This window comes from Saccopteryx bilineata, chromosome 2 (genome assembly GCF_036850765.1).
Source record: "Saccopteryx bilineata isolate mSacBil1 chromosome 2, mSacBil1_pri_phased_curated, whole genome shotgun sequence".
Lineage (NCBI taxonomy): Eukaryota > Metazoa > Chordata > Mammalia > Chiroptera > Emballonuridae > Saccopteryx > Saccopteryx bilineata.
In genome coordinates, this window is record NC_089491.1 from 184,833,915 (window position 1) to 184,857,807 (window position 23,893).

Sequence of the window (23,893 nt, forward strand, 5' to 3'; positions counted from 1 at the left end):
AAACAGATTGCCAGAAGTTCACATGGCTGAAGTTTACTGTGTTTAGTTTCTTTCATGGAATTACAAGTTCATCAAACAGGCTTTTATTAAGGGTTGGTGTATTGAAAATACTTGTGCAATTTGTTTCTGCATATTTTAAAACTGCTCTGAAGTGCTGTTTTAATAAAAAGATGTATTCATTTTACTGTTTAAAAGAGAAACTGTATGATAAACCCTTCTTAGAGCTTAGAGTTACTTTCTATTAGTACCTTCTTTTTTATTTATTTATTTATTTTTGTATTTTTCTGAAGCTGGAAACGGGGAGAGACAGTCAGACAGACTCCCGCATGCGCCCGACCGGGATCCACCCGGCAGGCCTACCAGGGGCGACGCTCTGCCCACCAGGGGGCGATGCTCTGCCCCTCTGGGGCGTCGCTCTGCCGCGACCAGAGCCACTCTAGCGCCTGGGGCAGAGGCCGAGGAGCCATCCCCAGCGCTCGGGCCATCTTTGCTCCAATGGAGCCTCGGCTGCGGGAGGGGAAGAGAGACAGAGAGGAAGGAGGGGCGGGGGTGGAGAAGCAAATGGGCGCTTCTGTGTGCCCTGGCCGGGAATCGAACCCGAGTCCCCCGCATGCCAGGCCGATGCTCTACCACTGAGCCAACCGGCCAGGGCCACTATTAGTACCTTCTGATGAATTGTTTTTGTTTGGATGCACTGAAAGCTGTAAAATTCACATTTTTCTAAAAAGAAAAGTAAAAATACTTTGGCTCAAGTTTAGATTAATATTAACTTTTAGTAGTTTTCCTTAGTCAATACTTTTGACATTTTATCTTACTCTCCTCTTGGATTAGCTCTTATTCTTTTACCCTATAAGCTGTCTGAAGTTTTTTTCCCATAGGTATGGCATTATTAAATATTCTGAATTACATCTAAGAACCTTCAAGCCAGTTGTAAAGAGCATGGCATCAGGGCTGCTGGTTTGTACAACTCCATGGCGCCCCCTGGAGCCTGACAGAGTATCCTGGTGACAAGTATCCCCAGGTGAAAGGTACCAGCAGCCAGGTCAGTATTTCTGACCCTTATTATCTCTGCAGATTCTGTCTACAAGAATCATAAATAACAGAGTGAAGAGCTGTCTTCTGTATTGGAGTTAGCAAAAGGGAGAAGAAAGGGGACTGGATGGTATTTGGGCAGCTTGTCCACTTCTGAGGCTGTGATGTTTCTTCAATATTCATTTACATATTGAATAAAACATTTAAAACATGCCTACTATGTGCAGCATAGTAGGCTAATCATTAAGGAAAGAAATATGTATAAGAGATACATGGTCTTTGCTTTCCATAAATTAAAATCTAATGGTTGAAACAAGCATGTGTGCAAGTAACCCTAAACTGACATGTCAGGGTCTATAAGGGAGGAATAATAAGTAGGCTGAGGAGAAAAAAAGATATCTTAGGCTGAGGGCACAGTTCACTTCCATGGACAAGAGAGATCATATTGGAAAAAATAGTGGAGGTGGACTATAGCGGCCACGGAATGCTGTTATCCCTTGAGATTCAATATTCACATACCTATGATTGTGTACATAGCTATGAGCAATCAGTTTATCTACAGATAGCTAAATCGATACAGTCAGCATGAAAAGTTAGATGTATATGAATATATACAAAATGTGGGTGAATAACTTCACAAGGCTTCTCCAATGGCCCACAGAGATGCAGTAATAGAGGAGAAGATCAAGAACTAAACAAGAAAGCCTCTCTTAAAGATGCTCTCTGGTCTCAACATTATAGAGAGAATGGGTCTTTGTTTCTGAAGTCACCTATAAAAACTTCAGCAGGGTATTTGGAACTCAGCTTCTGAAGGGGCCTCTGTAGTCAGATGTTAATACGTAGAAATGTAGCTCCTTTCTACCCCAAATAAGATTAAGATGGAATGTTCAGGCTAAACAACAAATGATAAAGAATGTTCTACTTCAGCCAAAAAGTAGGAAACATGTTTAGAAAAATAATGTGACTTCAGGGATACATAGAGCTGGGTTAGCAAAGTTAGTCGTGTGTGTGTGTGTGTGTGTGTGTGTGTGTGTGTGTGTGTGTGTTGTGTAGGAAATTTATGAAGCCTACAAACTTTTACCGCTATCTCTGTATAGATTACTGCTGAAAGTTCAGCTTGGTATTAAGACAATCTGTGCACCAACCTCTCATCAGACTCTTTCAAGATCTTGCCCTCCTCAGGGTCTAGGAAACAGTCCTGGCCGGCAACCACTGTGTTGCTGCTGGAGGTGGTTCCTGTCAATGAAAAGGAAGACACTTAGAAAAATATGCATGCAGAGGGGTTCAAGCCCAAGTCTCAAGTATTCCAGGAAATGATTTCCTGTGAAATCTCACATTTGAAGGATATCTTCTATCTTCTGCACAAACTCCAAGCCTGTGCCACTGAAATACGAGAATCCCAGACATCTTTTATAGGCAAACCTAACTCCTGAACTCTCCTATAAACTGAGGCTACAGAATTCCTGAAACCCTTTCGTAGGTAATGAGCTTTTGCAGATGGCCATTTCTGCTGTTAGCTACCTTGGCATTTCTGGGTCTGGGAGTTACTGAGCTGATGTTAGTGAAACAAATCCAGGATTCTAGAGCTTCTGAGTCCTGGGCTGCTGCATGTCTGCAGTGACACAACTCTGGTGGCAGCGGGGTGTGGAGCAAACAGAGGGCATGAGAGACTAGGGAAGTAGAGAGATTTGAAGGCAGTCACAATATTAGATAGACCAAACCACGACAGCTTTAAGGAATTTGAGGAGGATGGTATATATATTTCACAAAATGATGCTAAAAGGCCAGCTTATTGAATGTGATTATACTGTTGGGGGCATTTTAGTAAATCCTGAGAATATTCATCCAGAGAATCCCACAGACACAAGAAGGGAGGTACAGACTAAGATTCCAAAGGGACTGCAGTGTCCTGCCTGGCACAGCCTACAGCACAAAGCTCTGGCACGTGAATTCTGGGCCACCAGTAGTCAGTCATCTTCACAGAATATTGGGTAAATAAATTTATTTTTTCTCACCCTTACTGTTAAAGATGGCCACTGCTCTCATGTGATGATGTTCTCATGTGACACAGATAGTTGCCCTTCTTGCTTGGGATGGGTGTGGTTATGCTAATGTGTGTTGAGGGAGGGCTTTCAGGCCAAAAGGTTTTAAAAGGTGGAGATAGGAGGCCATTTGGAAAGAATGGCCATGTTCTTGTAGGGAGGAGGAGCACAGGCTGGAGCAGGGCAGGAAAGCCACGTGGAGGAGGCAGTCAAAATGGCAGAATGGGGAAGGAGAAGCCAGTTCATGGAGGAGAAGGAAATGCGGAATAGAGGTGAATAAGACTGGTGAGGTGGAAGCCTTTGATTCTAGGAAAACTCAGATGAGTCAGTAGGTTTGTGAGTGCTGAATGAGTGGCTTTTGGAGTCCAGTGTGTGTTTTTACTCACTTGCTGGGTGCAAGCTAGACTAAAGGAAAATGGGTCACCAGTTTTTGGCTCAATTGTTTCTCTACAATCTGTCCAGATCAAATGTGAACCTATTTTGGCCAAGCAGCTGTGATGGTGCCCGTGGTTACTGGCCATACACAAAATCATTTCAGCAATCTGGCAATGCCTGTAAGAATCTTGGCTATTCTTAAGCCATATCTCTTTTTTTTTAAAGTTATTTTTCAATTAGAGCCAACATACAATATTATATTAAATTTAGGTATATAACATAGTAATTAGACATTTACATACTTTACGAAGTGATTCCCCTAATGTCTACGGTCCACTGGACACCATACGTAGTTATTACAATATTATTGATTGAATTCCCTACACTATACATCCCCGTGACTATTCTGTAACTGTTGATTTGTACTTCTTAATTTCCCCAACCCCCTGGCAACCATGAGTCTGTTCTCTGTTTTGCTTGTTTCTCTGCTTTGTTCTTAGATTTCATATATAAGTGAGATCATTTGTCTCTGACTTATTTCATTCAGCAAAATGCCCTCTAGGTTCACTCCTGTTGTCACTACCAAGCTATCTTGTAAATGAAGATATATGCCAGAAAAAAAAAACAATGCACACCGTGTCCTTTCAGCAATCTGCACAAAGGCATGTCAGAGACCCAGGACGGGCTCCTACTGGCCCTACCTGAGGCTGCCGCCGAGGCCTTGCTGCTGGCGGCGAAGCGATAGAAGGGCGGGTTGTCCCAGTGCTGCACGATGGGGTTCACCGGCTCCGTCTGCTGCAGCTCAAAGAGCAGCTCTTCCATGGTCTGGATGGTGTTGTTACGGCATAGGTATATCACCACTTTTTTAATCTGAGAAGAGAAACAGAATCCAGGGATGTTTCAGAGAGCCTCGTCCACAAGAATGCTAGGTAGTCAGAGCAAAAACAGCCTGCCCCTCACTTCCACGAAGCATTACCCCCAGGAGCTATCAGCCTGATAGCTCGTCTGCATGCTCCCTGGGGGATGATCTGAGTGTCTGGATTAAAATTCACCTGCTGCACACAAATGTCTCGGGAGTGTGTGTCAAAGGCCTTACCTTTCCTAGAGGCCGAGTTTACAACAGTTAATTTCCAGGGCCCATGGATTCTATCTAAAAGAAGAAAACTTGCCATCTAAGGTCTCATCTTGAGAAAGAATTTTATTTATATAAGCCATGGGAAAAAACCATGAGCTATTTTTGTTTAAGAAGGAATCCAGTCTCCTGAGATTCTCTTCTCACTTAGAAACAAATGAATTTTAGCTGTTTGGATGATTTTACATTTTAAAAATAACTCTGGCATACCTGAGGCAGGAAGGGGTAGGGAGGCTCATGGGACTTAACGCAGCAGGTAGGCCTAGCGTCCCCCAGGACACAACCACAAGCAAATATCTCGTGAGTGGGGGTTTAAAGATGCTCTAATTTTTGGAGATCACATCATTTTTGACAATAAACATTCAATAGTGGGCATCTCAGAAGAATTTCTCTTGGCCTATTTTCTCTTCTACCAACTAAATTTGAATAGAAAAACTTGGATACTTGCATTTTTATCTGTTTTAAGGGCATAAAAATATAAATATGAAATATTTTTATTAAAAAAACAGTTTTTCTTACATAATGGGTCTAATATTTATAGAATGCAGCTTTCAGTAACTGTTAGAAAAACATTCACCCCTTAAGTCAAAGGCTTGTCAAGGGGATGAGAGATATGTCATTAGGACATTGCAGCCTATTTGTCAGGGGGCAGAGGGCCTTTTATGTAACATCTAGAGAACTCACGGGGAGTAGCATGCCTCACAGTAGTAGAGGTCTCTATTTGACTGGGGCAGAGAGCACATTCTGCCTTGCATTTGCAGATGGAGCCACTAACAGGAATAATGCCTGCCAAGAGTCCGGGGGACACTTACATAGGGCAAGAGAAGTGTGTCACTGCTAACCCCACACAGGCTGATCAGGAACTGCAGGGTGACCCTCAAGTTGTTACTCCACTTCTCATTGTTGGCCAGAGCATTCCAAGCATTCTCCATTTCTGGGCCAGGGACTTCATCCCCATACTGCAACAAATGAAAGAAACACCAGCCCAGGAGGCATGTAGGGAAAACGCAGGGATGCAAATGTTCAATTAAAAGGTGTTTTCTTAAGGGTACTGGCTATCTCAAAACCGTAAGAAGAGGAAACATGGCCATCATCTGAAAAATGACACTTTCAGCAAGTTATATATAATGCACAAATTAGTAACACACAATGCTTATTTGTGTGATTAAAATTGTCAGGCTTCTTGTTTTTATTATGATTTTAAAAACTGGGGTAAAATACAACAAAGTTTACTGTTTTAACCATTTTTTTCTTTCAAAATTTTTTTTTATTATTTTATTGTTAGAGAGATAGAGAAAGGAAAAGAATGAGGGAAAGACAGAGAGAAGCAGTCATTCTTATTCCATTTAGTTGTATATTCATTGGTTGCTTCCCGTATGCGTCCTGACCAGGGATCAAACTGCAACCTTGGTGTTATGGAATGATGCTCTAACCGACTGAGGTAACTGGCCAGGGACCATTTTACTTACTTTAAACATATAGCTGGATGGTACTGCTGTGCAGCCATCACCACCACCCATACCCTATTCACTTATTCTTTAACGATAAATGACACTCTCCCTGGGTTTGAAGAACGCACATTTTCTGAGTCAGTGAGCCATACTGTGGAGGCACGGTACCTTGGCCATCATGTACATGAGGTTATTCAGGACTAGAGATGTAGCTTCTGGAGAGCCCCAGCCATTCCCTTTCAGCCCATGCGAAGCGGTCACTTCTGCGTCCCGGTCCTTGCTGTCACCCTCTGGGCTGCTGGAGCTTGACCCAGGGAGGAGAAGCCTGCTGTCCACCAGCTCAATGTTGTGCAGCCAGGGCAGCAGGTAGGTAAGCATGATCTGACGCCCATTTGGGTGTGTTGTGGGGAATCGCTGGCTCACTTCTAGAAAGAAGAGCAGTGACAAAGAGCCATTGTTAGTGCATCAAAATAAACTAAAGTATTAACACCACTGAGAGTTAGCACAGGGCCTTCCATTTACGAAGCATTTACATACACAGTGGCTCCCCAAGGCCACAAAGTCTTAAAACTGAGACTTGTCCTCTAGCGTTTCACTCCACATCTGGTGCCCCAGGCATGGAGTTGGGGGGTGGGGAGTGAGAGAGCCTCGTGGGAAGAGCACAGCTTGATGAGAGTGGAGAGAGGGGGGCCTCCTGAGTTTAAATCTACATCTGATACAAGAGGCACATTTGAGTGGACAGAGCAAGGAACTTGAGATCAGAAGCCATTAAATCTTGTTTCTCCACACACTAGCTACATAAGAACAAGGGTTAGGTACTTCTCTGCCCCTTAGTTTCCTCATCTGTCAGATAGGGCTACTAGGGGTCCACACTGAGTTATTGTAAAGATTAAAGATAGAATCATGTATGAATATGCTCAGGATGATGCCTCATTTCATAAGCTTTGTGTGTGTGTGTGCACGCGCGCGTGTGACAGAGACAAAAAGAGGGACAGATAGGGATAGACAAGAAGGGAGAGAGATGAGAAGCATCAGTTCTTCATTGCGACACCTTAGTTATTAATTGACTGATTTCTCATATGTGCCTTGACCGGAGGGGCACAGCAGACCAAGTGACCCCTTGCTCAAGCCAGTGACCTTGGGCTCAAGCTGGTGAGCCTTGCTCAAACAAGATGAGCCTGCGCTCAAGCTGGCAACCTCGGGGTTTCGAAACTGGGTCCTCTGTGTCCCAGTCTGACATTCTATCCACTGCGCCACTGCCTGGTCAGACTCGTAAGCTCTTAATAAACAGTGAGTAGGACTCTTAGAATGGTGGCTGTCATTCTATCACACCAACACCATACAGAGCATCATCCGTGCACTATTAGCCATTAAAAAGTAGGATGTGAGCCTCCAGGAAGAACCAACCTGGGGTGCAGACACCTGTTCAAGAAGTCCACATGAAAACTGTTAACTACATGAGAGGTGCATGCTCAGTGCTGCGCTGTTGCATGACATAAATGAATGACAGGATGAAAGTGTGTGTCTAGCCTAGTCACTTCACTATGACTTTCTCTGACAGCATTTTTTTTTTTGCATGAGTTCACAGCCAGTAGCAGTTTAATTTTGTAACCGGAACAAGCTTTCTGTAGAAGTAAAAGCACATCTTGTATGTGCAGCAAGCGCTAAAGTAACCTGTGATTTCTACTATCCAGAAAAGACACTCTTTCATCCTAAGGGACGTGAGAAAGCTGGTCTGATGCACATGCCACCCAGCATGGGATATCTCATTTTGAGAGCTCATGGCTGCTTGGCAATAAACAGCACAGATGTCAGGAATCACAGCAATAAAAACCGCCGCATCCCTGACAATGTGGCTTTAACTGATTTGGCCCTTTTCTTAAAATTACAATTTTTTTATTTGGGAGAGTAAGAGTATACCTATTTAATGAGTGCCACAAGAATCAGAGAGTGTCAAGTTGTTAGATTTCAGATGGGTCAACATTTCAAAACTTGTAAACTTTATGGATGTGAGGATCAGTGTTACAGACATAAAAGACACATGTTCAGATCCTTGTAAAACCAGAACGGTCATTCATTCAACACATTGGGCTTCTTCTAGTGCAAGGCCCTGTGCTGGGTGGAGAGCAGACTGCAGCCTTGGCTCTAGCCCTCAGGAGGGCTCTGACACAAACTAGGTTGCCAGGTAAGTCTGGGGTAAGACAGAAAGGGATGCGGCACATGGAGGCGAAGAGTGCTTTAGGGGTGAGTTGGAGGAGAAGGCCTTCTCCCTACAAGATTTAGGGTACTTCTTTGGCCCAAAAAGTGGCTTAACTCCACTAGAAAGGAGTGGGATTTTGGAAGGAATAAACCTTTCAATCACAAGGACAGCCGCTATTAACAATACCTGTCCTTTTTCAACAGCGGTATGAAAGTCTACAGACTTTCTGTAGCAATACTCACCTTCCAACATGTCACATAATTTGCTTATTTATGATGTTTGCTGCATCTGGTCTTTCATATAGAAGATCTGAAAGTGTCTTTCTTAGGTACCCCAGGCACCTTGATCACAGCCTGGATTTACAGAGGCATTTTTGGAGGAAAAAGAATGAAAAAATGCTACAGACAAGCAAACAATCGCCCCTCCCATTCACCTCTCTAGAAACGTGTTAAATAAAATGTGAGAGGATGACAGTGGACTGCTACGTACATTTTCCAGCTCCTTTAGACAGACCTGAACAACTTGCCTGGCTACTGACAAGGCATTCAGTCATTTGAAATTATGGGCAATAAAAATCCCACCACAGGTTTGTAATAGTAAAGACAGTACAAACAAGAGCTAGGGATCTGTTATTACAACCTTATGTTTTTACATTATTTTTTGAAAAAGTTAACCCTCATAAATCAAAATAGCCAAAAGCTCAATCTTGAAGAAAACCTGCTTCCCACTCATCATATGAGTTTCTTTCCTTGTTAAGCTTGCTGCACTGTTTATACTCAGACTTACCCCTCTAGTAGTTTCTTCCTCTCAGCTAATAAACTTGCTCAAATAACTCCTTGCTCATCTGTTCATCCTCTGACTCCACCTCCCATCCCCTTCCCTTCTCTCTCAGCCAAACAGTGGAGATCTGGCTCTTGCTGCTAGGTCTCCATGGAAACTGCAGGCAGTTATAAATGAACTCAGAAAGCCAGAGGGTAATTCCAGACTTTATCTTCTGGAATCTTTTTCCTCCATTCACAACTGTGGACTGCTCACTTGTCTTCCTAAAGCATTTTTCTCCAGCTTTCCATTAAACCCACCTGGATGGTGGATCTAGGAATTCTCTCTGAACTCCATATCCCCTGTCCCCTCCCCCTTCCCTGGCCCAGTGATTAGGAAGTTGGGTGTCCAGGTTCTTGCTTTCACTCTTGGCTTTCTCCATGCACAATCTCATCCTTGGTTCTAACCTCTTCTATTCTTCCACGAGTTGCCCCTCTTCGCCCTGGTGTGTCCATACAGATACCTACACTCAGTGTCTTAAGCTGAGCTGTGCTCCCTGCCTGGCCCTACACCTCTTCTCCATGAACGGTTTTCAAGATGGGGTCCTCACCACTGGCCTCTTACATACGCATAGGCGCCCTCTTCTGTGTGCTCCCCCCAGGAGCTTTTCGCTTGGGCTGTCTTAGTTCTGACCTTCAGAACTTCTTCCCTGAATAATTGTCATCATTTCTCAACTGGTCTTCTCTCTCTAGGCTGCATGTCCTCCAGTGCAGCCCACCTTTCTTTCTTTCTTTCTTTTTTTTTTTTTTTTTTGTATTTTTCCGAAGCTGGAAACGGGGAGAGACAGTCAGACAGACTCCCGCATGCGCCCGACCGGGATCCACTCGGCACGCCCACCAGGGGCGATGCTCTGCCCCTCTGGGGCATCGCTCTGTTGCGACCAGAGCCACTCTAGTGCCTGGGGCAGAGGCCAAGGAGCCATCCCTAGCGCCCGGGCCATCTTTGCTCCAATGGAGCCTCGCTGCGGGAGGGGAAGAGAGAGACAGAGAGGAAGGAGAGGGGAAGGGGTGGAGAAGCAGATGGGCGCTTCTCCTATGTGCCCTGGCCGGGAATCGAACCCGGGACCCCGTGCACGCCAGGCCGACGCTCTACCACTGAGCTAACCGGCCAGGGCCCCGTCTTTCTTTAATGCATTCAGATCTTGCCCCCACTCCTCTCGTTTGAGACTGGTCAGTGGCTTTCAAAACCCAAGCATCTTACTGGACGCCCTCCTTCTTCACAGGGCTCTGAGGGGTCTCAAGGGGGACATGGGGATCACTGGATCACTGGCTCACAAACTCCTTAGGGAGCAATGCAGGGCCTTCCAAGATTTGACTCCTGCCTCTATGTCCACAACTTTCTCCCATCCTTGCATACATTATGTTAGCCAAATTGACCACTCTATAATTTCTCAAACACAACCTGCTTTTTGACATCTCTGAGCCAAGGCATATGTTATATCCATGGTCTGCAATGCCTACCTACTTGCCAACTGTAATGTCAACTACCTGTCTGCATTGCAAATTTCTACTCTTCTTTTGAATTGCAGCTTGGACATCATCTTCTGTATAGAAGTCTTTCTTGATATTCCTGGCCCAATAAACTGATTACTCCTTCCTCTTCCAGCAGAATGTGCTTTTTAAAATTGCATTTTCTGTTCTGTATCATAACCATATAATTGCATTTCTTACGTACTTACTAGACCATGATGAACCTTGATAGGAGAGACTGTTTTATTTACCACTGAACTCTGAGGACCCAGCATAGTGCCGGGACTACAGGCGGCACTCGACTTTTGCTTGAAGTAAATAAAAATAAAATTTAGTTTTCCAAGTAGAGAATTAATTTATCAAAGAGGCTTTTCTTGAGCTCTCCCACTATTTCAGGCACAAGGTGAGGACATGGCCAACTCGCTCGCAGATGGATAGATGGGTTTTTTAAAGTAGTAGATTTTAAATAACTCTTAAGGAAGATTGGAAATTAGGGAGAGGGAGAGAGGCTGTTTCTAGTGGAGGGAGCAGCAGGAACAGAAGTAAGGACTTACAAAGGGCCTGGCATGTTGGTAAAAGCTTACGTGAGAATGGAGTAGAGGGTTCTTAAGTAAAAGGCAGAAAGCAGGTTTGGAAGAGGAGGTGTCTTATAAGTGAAGGAGTTCCTATTTTATAGCACCAGATTAGGGAAAGGCATCTCGATTTAATTCTAGCTGGGCTGCCTCCTCACTATACAGTTTTGAGCAAATTACTGAACATATCTAAGCCTTAGCTTCTCATCTGTAAAACAGGAATGATGATTCTAACAGTACAGTAATAGTGGTGGTGACAGCCTCATACCAGGACTGGGCTAATCGCTTGATGTTTATTAGCTCATCTTAATTCTCACATCCCATGAAGTAGTTTATTGCAGGCAAGGAAATGTAGTTTAGAGGCTTTGTGACTTGTCTGTGGTCCAACAGCCAGTGATTGACCCAGGCTGCCTGACAGCAGAGTCTCACTTCTAACCTCTACTCATGGGGTCTAAGATTAGATGATAAATTAAATGTATACAAAGTACCTAGAACAGAGCCTGGCCCATGTTAACAACTCAAAAGATAGAAGCTATTATTATTAGCAATTTTTAGGACAACTGGTCAGAGATATTTGAATTGGTTTTGCATGGCAGGTAGCCGGCAGTCAGGGGGTGTTAGAGGCAGGATGGGGGGGGGGGCGGGACACATGAGGGTCTGGACTAAGGCAGTATAGATGCAGATGGGAAAGGAGACAAATTCAAGAGAACAAAGTCAGCCTCCCCCCTACGCCCAGGTACTGTGTGAACTCAGGCAAGATGTTAATTGACCAATGTAATCCTTTTTTTTTTTTTGCATTTTTCTGAAGCTGGAAACAGGAGGAGACAGTCAGACAGACTCTCGCATGCGCCCGACCGGGATCCACCCGGCACGCCCACCATGGGGTGACACTCTGCCCACCAGGGGGCGATGCTCTGCCCATCCTGGGCGTTGCCATGTTGCGACCAGAGCCACTCTAGCGCCTGAGGCAGAGGCCACAGAGCCATCCCCAGCGCCCAGGCCATCTTTGCTCCAATGGAGCCTTGGCTGCGGGAGGGGAAGAGAGAGACAGAGAGGAAGGAGAGGGGAAGGGGTGGAGAAGCAAATGGGTGCTTCTCCTGTGTGCCCTGGCCCGGAATCGAATGCGGGTCCTCTGCACGCTAGGCCGACGCTCTACCGCTGAGCCAACCGACCAGGGCCAATGTAATCCTTTAACCATGGATATACACAAAAATTATTCACCAAGATTACTTATAAAGGTGAACCAAATATAAAACTCTTAATAATTCATATATGTGGCAACATTCAAGCTACAGAGCACCTTAGCCACCACCAGCAGCGAACGATTTGCAGCAATTATGTGAACTAGAAGTTATACTACCCATATTTAATGGCTTTAAGAAATTTCACATAAGATTATATTTATAGAAACATTATAATTAATATAAATGTCTTTGCACTTGCTCCATGTTTATTTATACGTATTGTTTTTTTTTGTTTTTTTTTTTTCATTTTTCTGAAGCTGGAAACAGGGAGAGACAGTCAGACAGACACCCGCATGCGCCCCACCGGGATCCACCCGGCACACCCACCAGGGGCGGTGCTCTGCCCCCCAGGGGGCGATGCTCTGCCCATCCTGGGCGTCGCCATATTGCGACCAGAGCCACTCTAGCGCCTGAGGCAGAGGCCACAGAGCCATGCCCAGCGCCCGGGCCATCTCCGCTCCAATGGAGCCCTGGCTGCGGGAGGGGAAGAGAGAGACAGTGAGGAAAGCGCGGTGGAGGGGTGGAGAAGCAAATGGGCGCTTCTCCTATGTGCCCTGGCCGGGAATCGAACCGGGGTCCTCCGCACGCTAGGCCGACGCTCTACCGCTGAGCCAACCGGCCAGGGCCCTTATACGTATTGTTTTAGATAGGTATTTTTACATTTAAAGATATTCCAAAATTTACTTTTGTATGTATCTCGACAGAACTTTTGAGCTATAAATTTAGCACCAATAATTGTGACTCTAAATAATTGTGACACTAAATTGACATTAGAACTTAAAAAGCAAGATTAATGAGCCTGACCAGGTGGTGGTACAGTGGATAGAGCGTAGAACTGGGACGCGGAGGACCCAGGTTCGAAATCCGAGGTTGCCAGCTTGAGCACGGGCTCATCTGGTTTGAGCATAGCTTACCAGTTTGAGCCCAAGGTGGCTGGCTTGAGCAAGGGGTTACTCAGTCTGCTGAAGGCCCACTGTCAAGGCACATATGAGAAAGCAATCAATGAACAACTAAAGTGCCACAATGAAGAATTGATGCTTCTCATCTCTCTCCCTTCCTGTCTGTCCCTTTCTCTGTCTCTGCCACACACACACACAAAAAAACAAAGTTAATGAGAGCAGAAATGATCACACATGCCATCACTGACGACTGGTACCTGAGAAGAGTGGGAGAGTGAGCTCGGGATACATCCTGGCCAGTTCACACGATAGGAGTGTCAGCGACATGCTGTAAAGCGGCGGCAATGGGCCATGGGTTCCATACAGAACACTGCCAGGCCTCTGTTCAGCTACTTTCTTTGAGTAAACAAAAAGCTTTGCTTCAAGGATCTATAAAGAAGTAGGAAAGTAAGAAACAATGCAAAAAAACATTGTCTATGTCAGTTTTAATAAAGGTTCAAAGTCAACTAATGAATATAGTAGTATTCAATAAAGTAGTATTTTATATAGTTGTATTCAATGGACAGCATCAGTCAATTCCTCTGTTTACGCTGATGTGCAGAAATAAATAAAAACATATCAAGAAATAGCAACTTTGGGATCCACCTCCATTTCCATTTTTTGTTTCCAAGGATGGATATTTCTATGTCAAGAAGTGGTACGTGCCTGCATAAGCTGCATGGAGATTTCATAGGTCTCTCTGTTGGTGTTAGAGGCCTTAAATAGAACAAGGTTTAGCAATGTCACTATGTCAAAGGAATAGTTCCTAAAAAACAAAAGACAAAAACCAGTATTGTAGTAATCTTAATAAATCATTACCTGTTAAAATTCAAGATGATACACTGACCTCTGTCACACTTAATGACTTTCCCATTCCCATTTGACAATTGTTTTTGCCTCATTCTTTTGCTGTTTATTAGCAGATAAAGGGAAATACCTTTATTTTTGTTTAAAATTGAATATTGTCACACCAGGAGAAGTGAACACACACAAAAATATATCTAATACATATAAATTTTAATGAAAAACAAATACAAGCAGAAAGAACAGCATTTAGCCTATATGTCTAAATTTCTCCACAGCTCACCAACTTAATATTTTCATTTAATCTAGTTACATTTGTTAAGTACCAAACACGTACTGTGAACAACTGCAAATTACTTAAGATCCTAAGTTAGTGAGGTCATTCCCTTTACCCCAGAGCAGCTTCCAGTATGTTTAGGGAGATACAACTCCACAGTCTAGCTCAGATGAGCTATGCTGCCAGGCTGTGAACTCTTGACGAGGGACACCGACATTGGAGTCGGCTCAGGGAAGGCTTTTCCAAGGCAGAGACAGTAAACTGAGCCTCAAGCGCCAGAAGACTTCAGCCAGGTAGTATGGGGGTATTCTGGGCAGAAAGGACACTGAAAAAGATTACATGAATGAAATAACAAGATACCTCATGACTGGAAGAGTCTCTAAGAGAAATAAGTGGAGGAATAAAAAGTGATGGGGCTACAGGGTAGGGGTGTTCAGACTATGGCCAGCCTATGGACTTTGTCTGGAGGGTAAGATCCTACAGGATGTACAGAGGACATGGCAGTGGGTTTTGAACACGCTGACTGCTGAAGGGGGAATAGATTGTGAGGAGTCAATGGATTGGAAACTGGGACAGTAATTCAGATGTGGGCTGAATTAGGGCAGGGACAGTAGAAACAGAAAAGGGGATAGATCTGAAAAACACGAAGGAGAAAAAGCCAGCAGGATTTGGTAATTAATGTTATGTGTGGGATGAGAACTTGGGGAGAACAGGGACACAGACAATAAAGTATGTGGCAGTTAGCAGCATAATCAAGTGGAATATGAAGATCAGATGCATTGTTTTCATGTTATATTATATAATGCTATTTAAGATGAAGTCTTCTTACTGTGTACAATTTCTTAGTCTGCAGTGGAAACGAGGTCACTACTAGGAAACTCCCAGTGAGGCAATGTGTTAGTGAATTGTCTATGTCAGAAGATTGATATTTATTTTGAGGCAACCTTTAGAAAGCAGAAGGTAGCTTGGAGGTGAAAAGCATATTGTTTCTTTATTGATTGTATGTAATGATACTGTCTAAGAAGTTCTATTTTAGAATGTTCACCTTTCTAGAAAGGCACAACTCTACTATTAATAGAGGCCCACCTTACATCAAGTTTAGTGAGAGATTACAGTGATAATTGCTTAGACACATGAAAAGGGATTTGGACTTTTTAATTTGGAATTACTAAAATTTAATTTTCTATGGTACTGGTAACACATGAATACATTTTCCTTTTAAAAGGAACACGATGCCAGAGGACCCAACCTGAAGATGGTTTCCTCACATGGCTGGCAAGTCGGTGTTGGCTGTAGGCAGATGTACAGAATAAAATGTGGATGTGCCCAACTCCTCTCCCTCAGCTGTTATTTCTGATGCTACATGCAACCACTGTCACACTGTCAACACCCAGTGTGTGTGCCAACCCTTTTCTATGTCTGCATACAAAGATGTGTATATAAGTTCTCCACCCTCAATACATAGGATTTAAACATAAATGTGACTACACCTATATGGAGTGTTTGGAAATTAGCTTTTACACTGAACAATAAGGCCTTCTTCAGACTTCTTCACCGTTGCTCATTAATTTACAGTGTGGACAGACAGTAGTAAATAACCACTCTTGTAGTGGATGCAGTGGAAGCCCACCTAGACTCTCCTTTCAGGACCTGGGCACTCTCACTCCTCAGCTGAAGTGTTGGAGGTTGATACTGCTGGTGGAACCCCTCTTTGGGAACTGCCTTCAGCCTGAAAGAGGTACCCAGGCAGGGGACACGCCTATCCTCCAGCAGCAGCCCCTATGGGATTGGTGGAAATTTCATTCCTCTGCCCTGTTTTACTTCCTTCACTTCACCGAGGATGTGGACCCCCATGGGCATTCACTAATGAATTTCCTGCTCTGAAATCTTCATTGCAGAAGTTGTTTCCTGGGGAATTTGACTGTTATTTTCATCTTTTCACTATTATAATGCCACAAACACCAAATGTGCAAGTGTTTTTGTAGAACAAATGCCTAGAAGACGTCATGCAGGGTCAAAGGGCACATTTAAACAGTTGCCCTCCAAAATAGGTTTGCCAATTTGCACTAAAAAATGATTACTTTTATAGAATTCCCAGTTTTAAATTAATAAAAAAAAGCATGAGGCTGATGTGTCAGAGAAAGAATTGGGGAAAGCCCCAGATGATGGTGGTGAAGAGGAGGATGAAGGATGGGTGACATTTATGTAATGATGTACTTATACTTTGTGCCAATTACTGCCTTTACCTAGATTTGTGACTTAATTGTCACAATAAGCTGATGAGCATTAGAGTAGCTAAGCACTTGCCCAAAGTCATGTAGAAGTAATGGATCCTAGACTCCCTCCCAGATACATCTGACTTCAAAGTACTCATGCTTTTTCCACACTGTTCCCAGTAGCTCACAGCAGAATGTGTCACAGACATATTCTCACAAACTAATATCTGGAAGCAGACCTGTCTGATTGTGAGAATAGAAAGGACATGTTTTTTTGAGCCCCATAGTGGCAGAGGGGCCTTACTTACATCTCTGTCTCCAACACTGGAATTTAATTCACATAGATTTATATGGAGAAGAGCACGGAAAAACACTGAGGACTACAAGGCAGGAAAAGGACAAAGCCTCTTCTATGTGGGGCCATGCACTTGGCCATGTAGGGCATTCAGCAGCTGCTTACGAATGAGCTATGGAATTTATGTGAAACAACATTAAGAGAAATAACACAGACATAGAAAATGAAAGAAACTCAGAGAAAGAAAACTAAGAAAGATCTCCAATGAGCAAAGGGAACACACATAAACCATCTGAACTTCGATGTGTTAAACAGGTGTTGAAAGGTAATCGTGTACCTTCCAGCACTTAATTAATTCACCACAGACCCTTTGGAATGGTAAAAAATGAATAAAGGCAGCTGTGATCACACTGAACAAAAATGAAATGTTGAAATGAATGTGAAAGATAGATATAATTCAGAAAGGAAATAAGAAATAAAACTTTTGTGTGTTTTTTTTCCAGTCTAGAAGAGAGGAGATTTTTGAAGAATTTGGGAAATACCCATTTGTTCAAGTTCTAATATGCAAGCTTTCTTGGAAAAGCTTATGCAACTTGGGTATCTTCATTAACCTTTGTATCATAGCTATGAAATTCAGTAAGTTATAGTGCCATCTGTGACAACATGAATGAATCTTGAGATATCAAGCTAAGCAAAGTAAGTCATAGTAAGCAAAGAAAAAGCAGAGAACCGCATGATTTCACTCATGTGGGATGTAAAACTGGAAGCAACAAAATGAATAAACAAAATGAACAAACAAAAACTCATAAACACAGACAACAGTATGATGGTTACCAGAGGGATGAGGATAGGGAAGTAAGAACAGATAAAGGAGACAAAAGATTTAACATTGTGTGGTAAACTCACAATGTGATACACAGATGATGTATCACAGAAGTGTAAACTTGAAACCTACATGATTTATTAATCAATGTCACACCAGTAAATTTAGTTAAGAAAAGATAGTAAGTTTCCAGAGCCCAAATCCCCACACTTCGTGCTGCCTGGCAACCCTCCAGCTGGTTGACTGGACCAAATGATGCTAAATACCACCAGGTAGGGGTGCGACTAGGACTCCTGAGCCATAAGCTTCACATATGTTCCTTGGAAACTGATAAATGCTAATCCCTTAAGAAGTGTGGGTCAGTCACATTTAAGAACTCAAGCTTGTTGGCTTGATTTAAATTAGGGAAGATTTATAGATAGTTAACTTAAGGCAAAATAAACATAGAAACAGCAATGACAACAGAAATAAACCCAACACAATTCTTTAAAAGTTAAAAGCTTTGATTTTATATATTATTCTGAAACATCTATTAAACATTTTTTATTAGTATTTTGGACAGTAAGAGGAAAATCAATGAAATTAATTTTTTTTAAATTTATTCATTTTAGAAAGGTGAGAGAGAAGAATAGAGAGAAGGATAGAGAGAGAGAAAGAGAGAAGGGGAGAGGAGCAGAAAGCATCAACTCTTTTTTAAAAATTATTTTTATTTATTCATTTTAGGGGAGAGAGAGAGAGAGAGAGAGAGAGAGGAGGGGAGGAGCAGGAAGCTTCAACTCCCATATGTGCCTTGACTGGGCAAGCCCAGGGTTTTGAACCGGCGACCTCAGTATTCCAGGTCGACGCTTTTATCCACTGCACCACCACAGGTCAGGAGAAAGCATCAACTCTTATATGTGCCTTGACCAGGCAGGTCCAGGGTTTCGAACTGGTGACCTCAGCGTTTCCAAATCGACGCTTTATCCACTGCGCCACCACAGGTCTGGAATTCTTAAATGTTTAAATAAATGTTAAGAAAATTCTGTTGAGCTAAGCCAGTGACTAGAAATGGCCTGTACTTTTAATATAGAACATACTTTTTACCTTGTAAAGCCATTTAATCTTTCTCAATTTCCTTATTTATTCTGAACCAATATAATTTGGAGTTGAGGGGAAAGTTAATAAGAACATGTCAAATAGTTACTTGAACTAACACTGTCTAACAAGTGAGTTATTTTCTTTCGTACTAAATTATAGTACCAAGATGCAGTGAATAGCTTTTAATCACATATAAAACATATTTCATGAAAAATTCATCAAAGTTAATATTACCAGTTCCACCATCACTTTCTTTTATCCTCACTTCCCTTGATCCTATTCAAGTTCCACTCTGACTTCCAAATCTTTCAATATCACCGAGTTATATGCCAGTCATAGTTACAGTTACAGGTTTGACTGGAGACCAGCAAGATCATAACACACACACATACACACACATAATCCACTACAGAAATAAAAGAAACTAAGAACAGGAATGTAGAGACCTCTTTTCTTCCCATTATGACAGCTGATGAACTTAGGGATAGATATGCAAATATGGTTAATTTCCTCTTCTAAAACTAAAGGTAGAAAATTTTAAGCAATAAAAGCATTAAATGTTCAATCTTTTAGATATTTTTCAAGTCAAGTATAAGTGGTTCCTTAACACATTGTTGGCTGGCAATTTTATGCAAAAGCTATTTCTTGTCACCGGCTATTATTTCGTAATTGAGTTTGAAAGTGAAACAATCTAAACAGAAAGGTTTTACAATATTCTGTATTACCCTGAGTTTCGAAAATTAACCAATGCAAGTGCAAACATGAGTTAACTCGTGACAGGTCAACAATGTGTCAATAAATGATTCTGCTTATAAATTGTCATATTTCTAGAGAATAAATCTGGCTTATGATTATTCCTATTTGAAAAGGAGATGATAATTATTTACTTTAAAAGACGGACTCTTTGCAATAAAAGAAAATGACTTGTCAGACAGCTTGCTTGAGAAATTTAAAATGTGACCCAGTTTATGTATGACTTTTCAGAAACCTGTTCTATCAAAAGAGAAGATATTTAGGTATCTTCCAGAAGCAAACATGCAGGAAACAAAAAACAGCTAAAACACCAGAATCGTTTTTGGAAAAAACAAAATTAAAAACATAAGTGCAAAGATTGTCAAACAAATCCAAGACTTGTCTCAACCACACAGTCTGAGAAATCATGAAAAGCGAGGGCAAAGTCTGGCCACAGTTGAAATTTTAAATTCTAACATGCTCTGTGGTGAGAAATGATAGCAATGTTGGCTACTATCTTGGCAGCGAAGTCACAGCCATGGCCCTGCATGGCCCTCTGACCTTCAGAAGAGATGAGTGCCATGAATATAAATTGATAGACAACACTGGTTTAAGAAAGCCAAATAGTTTTGGAGCATTGCTTTAAACATCTACTCTAAAAATAGAATGTCCTACTATTATTGTGACTAGAGATATGAATGAAAATGAGACTATTTTGCTAAATTCTCAAACCATGTATTTGTGCTCCCCAAGGAAAATACCAGAAATTATTCACAGCAATGCATTATAACATTTTATGAGATGGCATTCAACGAAATAATTTTGACTGGAAACGTTCAGAGCAACTTCACTGGGAGAAAGGCAGCAAAGAGAGGAAACTTTTATTATTCTTATTTTTGTCAAAGGAATCTATGGTGCAAAACATAGATTCTAAATATATTTTTTAGAATCAAAGTAGCATGTAAAATTTATTCTTGGTATGTAGAAAGGTCTGAAAATAAAAATCATTTTGGATAAAGAGATTTTGAAAAAAAATATTATTGTGGCAATATTCCTAAATATTCTTTCATAATGATAATATCAAGAAAGCAAATGATGGAAAAATAAGTTTATATTCATCTGCTATAACTTTTTTTTTGGTATTTTTCTGAAGTGAGAAGCAGGGAAACAGTCAGACTCCCCCACATGCGCCCAACAGTCAGGATCCACCCAGCATGTCCACTAGGGGGTGATGCTCTGCCCATCTGGGCCATTGCTAGGTGGCAACCAGAGCTATTCAAGCACTGGAGGCGGAGGCCATGGAGCCATCCTCAGCGCCCGGGCCAACTTTGCTCCAATGGAGCCTCGGCTGTGGGAGGGGAAGAGAGAGACAGAGAGGAAGGAGAGGGGGAAGGGTGGAGAAGCAGATGAGCGCTTCTCCTGTGTGCCCTGGCCAGGAATTGAACCCAGGACTTCCACAAGCCGGGCGGATGATCTACTACCACTGAGCCAAATGGTCAGGACCATCTGCTATAACTTTTATGGAGATTAAAGTGCATAATCAAAATTCTACTGCTAAGATTATGGAAAATGCAAGCTGTAAACACAAAATCTTATCTACTACTTTTAAAAAGAAAGATAAACATTTTAAAGAAAAACTTGCCTCTAAATAGTATGGTCATTTTACATTTATTGAAAATATATGTCTTCTAAAATTGTTCATTGTTAATTTAGAACAGAAGAGGTTAGAATTTAAAGCTAATTCACTTTTATTCTATTTATAATAGGTTTGAATTTAAAACTAATTCAATTTTATTCCTTTCTCAAGACAGTCATTTTAAATGCAACATTTAATTAAAAAGAAAAATCAACAGTCGATTAAGTCTTTTCAAAAATATACTTTAGTTGCCTACTTTCAAGTTCTAATATCTAACTTCTTTCTTGGGAAAGCTTATGCCATTCAAGTGTCTTCAGTAACCCTGGTATCACAGCTATGAAGTTCAGTAAATGATATTGCTGGGCGGTTTTGCTGAGTGGCTTATATAACAAGGGCAGTAGTTTCGAAGGCATAGTCTGTGGAACTTGGGGTGCCACATTTCTTTCCTTTTCGTCCCCTCTGACATTTTGGACAAGGTATATTTAACCTTTTTTTTTTCTTCTATTTTTTGTATTTTTCTGAAGCTGGAAACGGGGAGAGACAGTCAGACAGACTCCCACATGCGCCCAACTGGGATCCACTCGGCACGCCCACCAGGGGCGAAGCTCTGCCCACCAGGGGGCGATGCTCTGCCCCTCCGGGGCATCGCTCTGCCATGACCAGAGCCACTCCAGCGCCCAGGACAGAGGCCAAGGAGCCATCCCCAGCGCCCAGGCCATCCTTGCTCCAATGGAGCCCTGGCTGTGGGAGGGGAAGAGAAAGACAGAGAGGAAGGAGGGGGAGGGGGTGGGGAAGCAAATGGGCGCCTCTCCTATGTGCCCTGGCCGGGAATCGAACCCGGGTCCCCCGCACACCAGGCCGATGCTCCACCGCTGAGCCAACCGGCCAGGGCCATATTTAACCTTTTTAAGGCTGCTTTTTGAGTTTAGTTTGGTCTCAAGATGGCTGAAAAGCTTACTGCTCACACCTGTCACAAACATTTACAGAAAGTCCTTTAATATATCTTCTTGATCTTGATTATTTTCAGATCCTGCTCTCATGCTTCACTATGAATTCCCAGGCAATTAAAAGAACGATGATATAACAATGAACCACTGTCCTGATAGAATACAAAAAAATCCATGCATCTGTACACTTATAAAGAGCAGTCTATATCAGGGAAATACAGGCCATCTTGGACTCGCATAGAATTTACTATGCCCAGATAACTGCAAAAGCATTCAGCTCTCAAGTCATTCCCATCATGAAGGACAACCCTAATTTTATTTGCCACCGACCAGCAGCCCCCACTTATGAGCATCTATACCTGCTTCCACACACAGTCGCTATGGCCTTGAAGCAGCCGGATGCAAGCTGGTAGGAACCTGTGTAGCATCGATCAATTGCCCAGTTGAAAAGATTTATTTGGTCAGGGTTAAGTTCCAAGAGCAAGACGACAACTTCACAGCCAAGCTGATGAACCTGAACACATGGAGGAAGGAAATTATTCACGTTTAATGAAAGGTTATCCCAGGCAAAGACACAAAATTGAGCTTTGCCAGTATTGGGTGGGGTAAAATAAAAGTGGAGACTGAGCATTCCTCTTGGTTCATTTTATTCCATGTTTTCCTCTTAAAGAGGGAGTAACTGAAACAATCCCAACATGTATGAACTGAACAGGATCCTAGTAAACCTGCCAGACAGGGTCCATTCATTCCTAGTCATCAGCCCTGGAAAGGCAGGGAAGACTTGGGCTATGTTTCTTCTTTGCATTTAAAATGTTTCTGAAAAATACATATATGTGGCAAAATATTTAAACATACAAAAGGAGAGCTTTATGTATGCAGCCTTATAAGGAAAAAAAATCAGAGGGAGTATATTTAGGAGGCTTGATTACTAAATGCACCATGCAAAGATCAGCTGGCAATCTTTTACAAAGAAATATAATTATTTCTGGGGAACAATTTTTTTTTTTTCATTTTCTGTTGCATGAGGTTTTAAACTGTTTCTATATATATCTGCATCGCTAATTCCAAATCTGAAATCTGCTTTTTGGTGCATGCTCTAGTTTTTATGCAATTTTAATTTCTTTTTGTTATAGTTAATGACATGCATTGGTTTTTAAATTGGAATTAAAGGGCAATGACTCTTGGATTGAACATAACCACAAGGCAATTAATGTTTTACAAACATCACATTTACATAACTGTAGTTGTTTTTAAATGTAAAAAATTATTATCTGATAAAAACATCCTCTTATTTTAAGATTGAATCATAGCTTCTTTGAGTAGGCATAAATGTAAAAATAGTCCTGACACCTTCTGTTATATATGTGGCTGTTACACACTTCAATGTCAAAGGTGCAATATTTCATCATTTGTGACACATGCATACATTGCCTATTTTCAAGTTCCCCTTGGTGATCAAGACAAGAATTGAGCTCCTCATATTGTGTGTCATAATTGTGAGGAAATGCTTTGTGACTGGACAAAAGGAAAACGCAAAGGAATGCCTTTTGGTATTCCCATGGTTTGACGTGAACCTAAGGACCACAACAGTGACTGTTATTTCTGTCTGATCCACACAAAGGGTATCGGCAAGAAAAAATGGCATATGATCTCATATCCTAATATTCCTTCAGCAATACAACCTATCCCACACTGAGACACTCCCGGTTCCAGTTTTCAATGGTTTTATTTCTTCTAAGGACGAAGAAAGTGAACATGATGATCAAGCATATTTTGAGAAGATGCATGAGGAAATGGTTGTAGAATGTGAAG

At 42.1% G+C, this 23,893-nt stretch overlaps 1 protein-coding gene across 14 annotated transcripts in view; it reads right to left on the reverse strand.

Annotated features, from left to right (window-relative positions):
• FRY (FRY microtubule binding protein) overlaps positions 1-23,893 on the reverse strand; it is a 620,873-nt gene that overhangs the window by 131,907 nt on the left and 465,073 nt on the right. For all 14 annotated transcript variants that reach the window (XM_066258908.1, XM_066258906.1, XM_066258901.1 and 11 more), the window contains 7 exons: positions 22,441-22,595; positions 13,941-14,040; positions 13,493-13,664; positions 6,201-6,457; positions 5,394-5,540; positions 4,151-4,319; positions 2,178-2,268 (listed from right to left, as the gene is read on the reverse strand). In XM_066258908.1, coding sequence (XP_066115005.1) covers positions 2,178-2,268; positions 4,151-4,319; positions 5,394-5,540; positions 6,201-6,457; positions 13,493-13,664; positions 13,941-14,040; positions 22,441-22,595 — 1,091 coding nt within the window. The remainder of the gene's footprint in view (positions 1-2,177; positions 2,269-4,150; positions 4,320-5,393; positions 5,541-6,200; positions 6,458-13,492; positions 13,665-13,940; positions 14,041-22,440; positions 22,596-23,893) is intronic.